At 45.3% G+C, this 10,000-nt stretch overlaps 1 protein-coding gene across 1 annotated transcript; it reads left to right on the plus strand.

The window, feature by feature from the left end:
- Nucleotides 1-627: 627 nt before the first annotated feature.
- LOC138865924 (uncharacterized) lies at nt 628-2,109 on the plus strand. Its single transcript, XM_070137409.1, has one exon. It carries the CDS (start codon nt 628-630, stop codon nt 2,107-2,109), a length of 1,482 nt encoding a protein of 493 aa, XP_069993510.1.
- The last annotated feature ends 7,891 nt before the right edge of the window (nt 2,110-10,000 follow it).

The following is a 10,000-nucleotide window of genomic DNA, read 5'->3' on the forward strand; positions in this document are numbered from 1 at the left end:
TGTTACTCGGAGCTCCTCGTCTCCGTCCGTCACCTCATCCCATACAATCTCCTTTTACTCGCTGCATCCTTCTCACTCTCTTACTCTGCTCTTGCTTTAGGTTTTTTTGTTCTGTCTCGCTTTCTTGCTTGTTCTTTGTCTGTCTGCATGTTCGTCTGACTGCCTGTCGGTCTGTTTGGCTCTCTGTCTCTTTCTCTCGTTTTTTTTATATCCAGAATTTCGTTTGTTTGATATTCTGCGTCGTTTATTCGCTTTCCGTTGTGTTCTTTTATTCTCCCTGTGTCATGGATTTATCACGTTGCTCCCAGCCTCGTTCCTCTCGAAATCTGTTGTCATTTTGGGCTAGTGCTTCCTCTGTTGTCACGTGTTCGTTGACTAGTAACATGCAGGAGAAGACAAACTGATTAATAAGAGAAGACGGACAACTGGCTACCTATTGAAAAACGATACAAAGTCCTTCCATGCAATGTTTCCTTTTTTTTCTTTTTTTTTCAATTTCAATGTTTCTTTCCAATCCCTTCTTTCCAGTGTATTCCCCTGCGTGCGATGTTTTCTTTTCTGTCCCTTCATTCCATGGATGCTCTCTTTTCCTTTCATTCTCCGTCCCAGTGTATTCCCCTCAGCGCTATGTCTTCTTCTCCTTCCAATTCTTCAGTCCACTATGTTCCCCTAAAAGGTATTTCCCAGTATTCTCATCCCTCGTCATTCTACACGTCGCCCCCTGTGTCCCCGTGTCCCCTTGTTGGCATTACAACGTGTCCCACCATTGCCGCGTGTCCTTCGCCCCGTGTCCCCTTATTGGCATTACAACGTGTCCCACCATTGCCACGTGTCCCTCGCCCCGTGTCCCCTTGTTGGCATTACAACGTGTCCCACCATTGCCACGTGTCCTTCGCCCCGTGTCCCCTTGTTGGCATTACAACGTGTCCCACCATTGCCATGTGTCCCTCACCCCGTGTCCCCTTGTTGACATTACAACGTGTCCCACCATTGCCATGTGTCCCACGCCCCGTGTCCCCTTGTTGGCATTACAACGTGTCCCACCATTGCCACGTGTCCTTCGCCCCGTGTCCCCTTGTTGGCATTACAACGTGTCCCACCATTGCCGCGTGTCCCTCACCCCGTGTCCCCTTGTTGGCATTACAACGTGTCCCACCATTGCCATGTGTCCCTCGCCCCGTGTCCCCTTGTTGGCATTACAACGTGTCCCACCATTGCCACGTGTCCTTCGCCCCGTGTCCCCTTGTTGGCATTACAACGTGTCCCACCATTGCCATGTGTCCCTCACCCCGTGTCCCCTTGTTGGCATTACAACGTGTCCCACCATTGCCATGTGTCCCTCACCCCGTGTCCCCTTGTTGGCATTACAACGTGTCCCACCATTGCCGCGTGTCCTTCGCCCCGTGTCCCCTTGTTGGCATTACAACGTGTCCCACCATTGCCATGTGTCCCTCGCCCCGTGTCCCCTTGTTGGCATTACAACGTGTCCCACCATTGCCGTGTGTCCCTCACCCCGTGTCCCCTTGCTGGCATTACAACGTGTCCCACCATTGCCACGTGTCCCTCGCCCCGTGTCCCCTTGTTGGCATTACAACGTGTCCCACCATTGCCACGTGTCCTTCGCCCCGTGTCCCCTTGTTGGCATTACAACGTGTCCCACCATTGCCACGTGTCCCTCGCCCCGTGTCCCCTTGTTGGCATTACAACGTGTCCCACCATTGCCATGTGTCCCTCGCCCCGTGTTCCCTTGCTGGCATTACAACGTGCCCCACCATTGCCGTGTGTCCCTCGCCCCGTGTCCCCTTGCTGGCATTACAACGTGCCCCACCATTGCCGTGTGTCCCTCGCCCCGTGTCCCCTTGTTGGCATTGCAACGTGTCCTACCATTGCCGTGTGTCCCTCGCCCCGTGTCCCCTTGCTGGCATTACAACGTGTCCCACCATTGCCGTGTGTCCCTCGCCCCGTGTCCCCTTGTTGGCATTACAACGTGTCCCACCAATGCCGTGTGTCCCTCGCCCGCTGTGTCCGCCTGTACTGCAGCGTCCCTTTGCCTCCCTGTCTCCTGTCACTCGCTGCATGCGTGTCTATACAGCCTGTTTTGCAAAGTAAATTGTCAACAAGTCTGCACGGACCGCCGGCTCCCCAAGCTCGCTGTTGAAAAATGATGGTGGTAATGATTATTTTTCAGGCAATTTCCCTCCGTGACTTCTCACTAAAGAGATGTTATTTTTAGAATAGAAGAGAAAACACGTCCCAGCACATACAGGTGGAGTTTTAAGGCAATCACTGCGTGTATGTGAAATGCGTATACAAATAGACACACACGAATGTATATGTATGTGTGTGTGTGTGTGTATGTGAGAGAGAGGGAGAGAGAGAGAGAGAGAACGAGAGAGAGAGAGAGGGAGAGAGAGAGAGAGAGAGAGAGAGAGAGAGAGAGAGAGAGAGAGAGAGAGAGAGAGAGAGAGAGAGAGAGAGAGAGAGAGAGAGAGAGAGAGAGGGAGGGAGAGAGAGAGAGAGAGAGAGAGAGGTGGGGTGGGGGGGTGTAGTTTAAAAAAGACAAATCGCACACACCCGACGGACAAATATGAGAACAGACATTGCGATGAAACAAGACATTTTTCTCCCACGTGTATCCTCTCTCAGCTGACCCCGCCTGATTCCCCGCGACGCAAACAGGTCTTCGGGGGGGTCAATCGTCCGCCCTCCCTGACCCCTGACCCTCTCCCTTCCCCTGGCCTCTTATCTCTTCGTTCCCCCTTTCTTAACTCCTGCTTCTTCTCCTCCTCTCCCTGATTCCTCTTGCCCTCTTCTGTCCCTCTCCCTGACTCCTTCTGACCTCTCCTTCCCCTCCTACTGCCCCATCAGCCCCCTCCCCCCTCCCCCCTCTCCTTCTGTAACCCGTGCTACCCCCCCCCCCGGTCGCTGTCGGACTCGCGTACTGGGGGTGCCACTCAAACCCCAGCTGTTGGCATTGCACTTGCCGGGAAGAAAAAGAATAAGAAGCATGGAAGGAAAAGAAAAAAAAAGAAGAAAAAGATAATCGTTAAGTGACATTACACTCGGGTTTCCTTACAGAGTGTTTGTTGGGGTGGGGTGGGTGGTGGTGGGGTTCATTATCTGTTTGCTTGTTATACGAGGTTACAATTCCACTTCATCCATGCATTGCATCTCTATAAAGACGACAGACCATCTGCCTTCGACACCCATCCCACCGACACACCCCGCAACCCACATCTCAAATAAACCCACACGAAAGCACCTTACAACGAACACCATAAATCCAACAAAGCAATCTAGAGACTTTAAATCACACTCTGTACCCTGATGGCGCTGATTCATTCATTCACTACGCCGAAGATCTCACACGCATGTGATAAGGAGTCACAACGTCTCGCAGGACACAAGGATCAGCTTCGGGGCTTTTTGCAGCGTTCAGGGAGCGGGCTCGTTCTGTTGAGACGTTGAACAACCCGTGTTTATGTTGCGCTGATGGTTATGGGAATTCTGTTGTAATGAAGGAGCGCGCGGTTTAATTGCGTTCTAGTCCTGTGCTCTGATTTTTTAAGTATCTTTTTATATCTGCGTTGGTTTAGGGTTTTTTTCTCTTGTTGCCCCGAGTCCGTGGAAATATCAGTCCAAACAATGGATTCTGGAGATACAAACTGATAAAGACAACCTGTATGACTAAAGCAAACGGGGGCTTTCCACGCAAGATGGATGGCTGCCAATCGAAGAAACAAACAAGTGACAATCGCGAGCAGAATCGCCCTGATGGATCCATCTTCAGTGTTACGAATCGGATGACACAGGACCAATTAACGTTCCTCTTCCCAACCGTTACTAAGGTCCAGAATGCGTAATGCAAATATTTGTCCAGTGATCCTTATTGCGGGGGAGCTACTTATGTCCTTCTATCACTGGGTGTCCGGATATACAAACCTTCGGATCGCATTTAGTGATTTTTTGGTTTGTTTGGTTATTTCGATTGTTTCTGTAAGGGAATTTATCCGTTTTTTGTGCTTCTCTTCCAGATTTTCATGACTTTATTATCTTTCAGGTCAATGACGAAAAAAAAAACGTTTTTGACGATTATATACACAACGTAAATTAATTACGTTTCGAAGATCCTATCTGAAATTTAGACGCCATTTACATAATTGTATGATTATATTAGGCGATGCATGAAAATTATATAATTGGCAACTAGTTGGATATCAACCCTGGAATTTAGCAACAACTATTTAATATTTGGTTAATTACTAATGATTATCTAATATCTGGTTTATCAGTAATGATTATTTAATATCGTTTATTAATAATTATCATTTACTATTTGTTTCTTGAACTGTGCATTAAGATTATCTCTCAACGTCACAACAAGATATAACGTTTCGGCCATATCAATATTCATTAAAAAAAGAAAAAAAAACATAATAAACAAAAGTAAAGGAGGAAACCAAACGAAGCAAACAGTAACATGACTTGAGCTTTTAACCCTTTGAAGGCATAAACAATGATTGCAAAGGCAGACTATTCCATCGAGTAATTTTACAACTGTAAGAGTATCATTATTACCCGTTCTTCTGCAAAGACAAAAGTTTAATTCTTCGAAGTACTGTACATCCATATTCCGTGTAAAGCTACTAACCCCTTAAAAAAAACACACATAAAAGGAAGACCAAACCCTTTAATAACCCCTTTAAAAAACGCAAAAGAAAGACAAAAATATCATGATTGTTTATCTTATCATGAAATCCAATACCTACTGTACATGCTTATTGTTACAGTCTGAGGTTCACTATAGGAAAGCGAGATTAAGTAGCTACGGGCGTCCGCTCATCGGATTACGAACCTGAAACGAGAGAAAACAAGAGTATTAGCGATGTAATGCACACAAACAGATACACACACACATATATACATACACATAAATATAAATACACACACAAACACATACACACAAATATAAATAGACTCACACACATATATACACACACAAATATAAATAGACTCACACACATATATACACACACAAATATAAATACACACACACACATTTGTGTGTGTATATATATATATATATATATATATATATATATATATATATATATATATACATAAATATAAAAACACACACAGACACACACACATACACGCACACACACACACACACACACACACAAACACACACACACAAACAGAAACGCTCACACACACACATATGTAAATATACATATATGTATATATATATACATATATACATAAAAGTACACATACACAAACACACACACACACACGTATATGCTGTAAATATACACACTAGAAGTATTTTCCCCCAAGTAACACAGTATAAAGTGGATATCCACGGACGCATTAAGTAAATTTCCCTTCAAAGAAAAGAAGTATGGGCGTTCCTTAAAGCAATTCTCCTAAAAATGTATTTTGCGAAAGACCCCGCCTTTGATAACAACATTAATTTCCGCGGCGCTGCTATCGATATTCGTATATTTCCAATCTCTTTTTTATTATTTTTCTCCTTATATTATCAATATCCGTAGCCACGAGGCGCCATAAACATTTTCCCAATATCCAGACGCTCTGAAAGTCTGAAAGTAATAAATTCATATTTATAAAGTGACTGATCAAAGGTCGATTCAGGGGAGAGCACTCTATAGCCCCTTCTCCCCCTCCCCCTCCCCCTGCCCCTCTTGGTCTCCTATAAATCAGCTGATTCGTTGACGCATCTATCAGGTCTTGAGGAAAACAGTCGAGTGGCTACAGAGGGAGACTGAGGATAAAGACGAAGGAATAGTAATAATAGTTCTAGGGATTATGATTGTAATGGGCAATCAAAGGCAAGGATTATGACTATTGCTGGTATCTTATCATTATCAATATCATTCCTTTCATTATTCCTATCATTCAGGTTATAACATCAATTAATATCGCCATTATTGCAATCATCAATAAGAACTGCTAGCAACAGTAGTATGCAGTGTGTCATTACTTATAGAACTGCTAGCTTTTATTAATATTATTACTACTATCGTTATTTTCAATGTCATCAACATCATCATACTCATTTTCACAGTATGACTAATGCTGTATGTGTCATCTCTCTTCCCTAAGGGACGAAACAATTAATTTCTGTTGCGTGAAAGAGTCGCAGGGAGAGAAAAAACAGTATTAATCAAATTAGATGCCTATCATTCCCCCTTTCTTTATTCCGCTTTATCCCTTTCTTTCTTCCCTTAATCCACCTAAATCTGGAATATTGATGCAAGGCGATACAAGCCCCCCTCCCCCCACCCTCCCTCCCGTCCCACATCATTAGTGCCAAGATGCGGTGACTGATTATACACCCATCCCGTCAGCGCAAGCAAGAATGAACGCTATACACAAATGTTATAAGGACGAGTTTTGCATTGAAACGCCAAGCCTCAACCCCCTTTTCTCTCTCTCTCTCTCTCTCCCTTCTCCCCCCTTCATTGCCTCTCTCCCCGCTAAGCATTCATTCATCTTAGCCTGAATTACCATAGAGTAATTGCCACTTTCCTTCCTCTCCCACTTTGCTTCTTTCTTCTCCCCTCTCCCCCTCATTTCCTCTCCTCACTTACCCCTTAATCCCTTTATTTGGCTCTCTTTTGTTCCTCCTCCTCCTCCTACTCTTCCACGTCTTCCATCTGTGGTCATTTCCACATATTCTCCACCCCCTCTTCTACCACCACCTTTTCCAGCTCCCTTTCTCCTCCTTCAGTCCCTCCTCCACTTCTCACATCTCCAACTCAGTCCGTTTTCTACCCTGTACTACGATCGTAATGGGGAAAAGGAGTGGCTTCATGAAGTACAGAAAAGTGTTCCGCATATTCACTGGGATATTGAGAGAGGGGGGCTATATAAATATTCATATTTATCTGTAGACACATGGGGAGTGACAAATTCGTATACGTACATGCACGCGCTCACGCACGCACGCACGCACACACACACACACACACACACACACACACACACACACACACACACACACACACACACACACACACACACACACACACACACACACACACACACACACACGCACACACACAAAGAAAGAAAGAGAGAGAGAGAGAAAGCGTAATAACTAAACGTTTTGAAAAACGTACCTCGAGGCGTTTTCGCATTATCTTTTTTATCAGTCGCTTCATCAATTTCCTTCTTTTTCCCCCTTTTCTTAAAGTATCGCAAACATACTGAAAGATTCATTCGAGGTACTGGAAGGGTGTGTTGAGCCTATTCGTTGAAACGGATCGAGCTCCTAAGGGGGCAACTTTTGAGGATTCGAACGGTGTTGTTTAGTGCTTCGAATGGTGCGGTTGTGACTCCCTTAAGAATAGGGGGTGGGGCCTAATTCGTTTTTTATAGTAGTCGTGTCGTTTAAATTTGATTTATTAGAATATAAGGACTTCAATTTGATATTGTATCGATGGTGCTAGCAGTGTATTCCCTAGCAGTCTCTCGTGTCCTCTCCTCTCGAGTGCTCTGTTTCGAAACTTCAGTTAGAAAACTCACCTACCTTGTATTTCTAGTGCGTTTTATAAATTTTGTTAGTTCCTTGTCTAGTGCATTTTATAAATTTTGTTAGTTCCTTGTCTAGTGCATTTTATAAATTTTGTTAGTTACTAGATGCCTGTTTTTACACGTACTATATCCATAGATCACAAGTTACGGTAGAATTTGAAAACAAGAAAGACTGACAAACAAGGCCTACGCACGACCACAACATACCAACACACGAGCGCAAGAAGCCATCAGGCCAGCGCGCCCCACTCCCTACCTTCCCCCTCCCCCCCCCCCCCGAAAGTGCCTCTAACGCACCCTAACTTTCGTCCTTCGGAGAGGATTTTCTTGCCCGAGACTTGTCCTTGCCTCTCCCTCTCTAACACTCCCCCACCCCCCTCCCGCCCGGCCTCTCTCTCTCCGAGGGATCCAGCAGGAGAGGCAGAGGGATATACGTCGCCCTTCCTTGCCCAATACTTGTGGATCCCTTCACTAATGGCTACGGCGTTGCCTCTCCCTCCCCCGCTCCCTCCCTCGATAACGTTCCTCAACCATCTCCTCTCCCTCTGCTCTCCCCACCTGCCTCTTGCCTCCCGCCTGCCAAGACACAGTGGGGAGTTATCTGTTACGTGGATTATATTGTCTATTCCTCCCCTTGTTCTTCCTCTTATTCAGTCCTATACTTTTCGTTCTTTGCCTCTCCTGATTCGTCTTTTACCTCCGTTCTTCCTTTTCTTTCCATTCCTCTTTTATTAGCATTTTCTCATATCCTATCGCTCATTTGACATTCTCCTTACTTTACCGTTAGCATATCTATCTATTCCCCATAACATTAAATAATAAAACACAGAAGCAACAAAAGAAAATATCGTCTCGCAGTGCAAGTACTTACGCCGAGACAGAATTCGAACATCTGCCACGCTCACATGATCCGAACCGGTGCGAGGGGATTTAAGTCACTTCATCCGAAGCTGATATGGGTTCGGAGTCGCTCGTTTGTCACACTTTGTATAGTTGAGGTTCTCTCTCTGTTTACATATACTTACCTCCCTTTTTTCTCTTTCATGTTGTGTCATTTACCTACTAACCTCTTGCTCGTGTGAGTACAATTTGCCTATCACTGAATGACCACAAACTACATTGAAGCCAATAACCCGCAAAATCGGACGTGAGGAACCCAAGAATTTGAAACAATAACATAGTCAAACGTCTTCCAGGCGTGGGATCATTAACGCCAATGGGAAGAGGGCAATGGACATTCCACCGAAGATTTGGAACGCCTTCGTTAATTATATAAGTGAGAAACAAACGATCCGTGCATCCCCTTTGGCTCTCCAGCGGATGAAAAGAAGGGCCTTAGAACCCTCGCCAGGATGCTCCAATATACCCTTGTCTTCAAGTCATCAGTAACGCGTTATAAATGTCACTCTGAAGCATTATGTGTAATTTTGAATAACAGTTATTTATACAGTTCCTCTTCAATTTAGAAAACTGTTATCAGATTATTGCTTCGTTAGTTAAACCTTATTTATGATGACAGGACATACTATGGACTAAAAGAATCCTCAGAATTGGTGGGCTACTGAACAGCATAAGGTTGTTCGGCTGCGCCTCTTTACTTCAGTTGTGGGTCACTGTGTAAGTGCGTCTGTCAGATTGATTACCCGCTTATAGGCCTAACAAGAGCCGATAGAGGATGAGGTCTTGACGGACATAAATGCGTTATTGGTGTTCGGTAAGATTCCAAGGGGCTCTACGAGGATTTTTGTTTATGCCTCTGATTTTGTCCCCAGTGCTAATGCATACAAGTAACACTAGGGGTAACTTTCAATGGTAATACTGTATACACGCTCGCGCCCATACACGTATCTAAAAGTATTTGTCATTTCATTAGTCATCCTTTCATTTCTGTACACACACTGGTCGTAATTCACCGAGGCTCCCTTGCAATAAAACCGTTTACCTTATCGCGACAGCGGCGGTCCCGGAGGCGACAAGTCTCGCGTAGCCCTCTTCTGGCCCTAAACAGCACCTTTATTGCAGAGACAACATTACTGTCACAGCGCATGATCCCCGCCATAGTTCCATCCGCCGGAACAGCTGTACGAGGAAATAAAAGCCACGGCGACGCACAGAGGAGGAGGAGGAGGCCGCGTTCGTGCAACTGTCCGCCTCTAAACAAGTGTGACGTCACCGCGAAACGTGATCTCGGTGGGAGTGTCGAGGTCGAGCTCGAAGACGGAACGGATAGGGACGGGGAAAAAGCGGATGGCGAAGTAATACGTGATAGAATTTCCTTATAGAGGAGACCCCTTTGGCACGAATGTCATTCTTTTCGAGCTCTTGTCTTTCCTGTTTGCGTTCGTGTGCTTCGCATGCCCGGTGTCACGTGACTCACCGGAAAGCGGAGAGGTATGACGTGGGATAAATTTAAGCCTCAAGTCTCGACAAAAAC

Source organism: Penaeus vannamei, chromosome 23 (genome assembly GCF_042767895.1).
Source record: "Penaeus vannamei isolate JL-2024 chromosome 23, ASM4276789v1, whole genome shotgun sequence".
Lineage (NCBI taxonomy): Eukaryota > Metazoa > Arthropoda > Malacostraca > Decapoda > Penaeidae > Penaeus > Penaeus vannamei.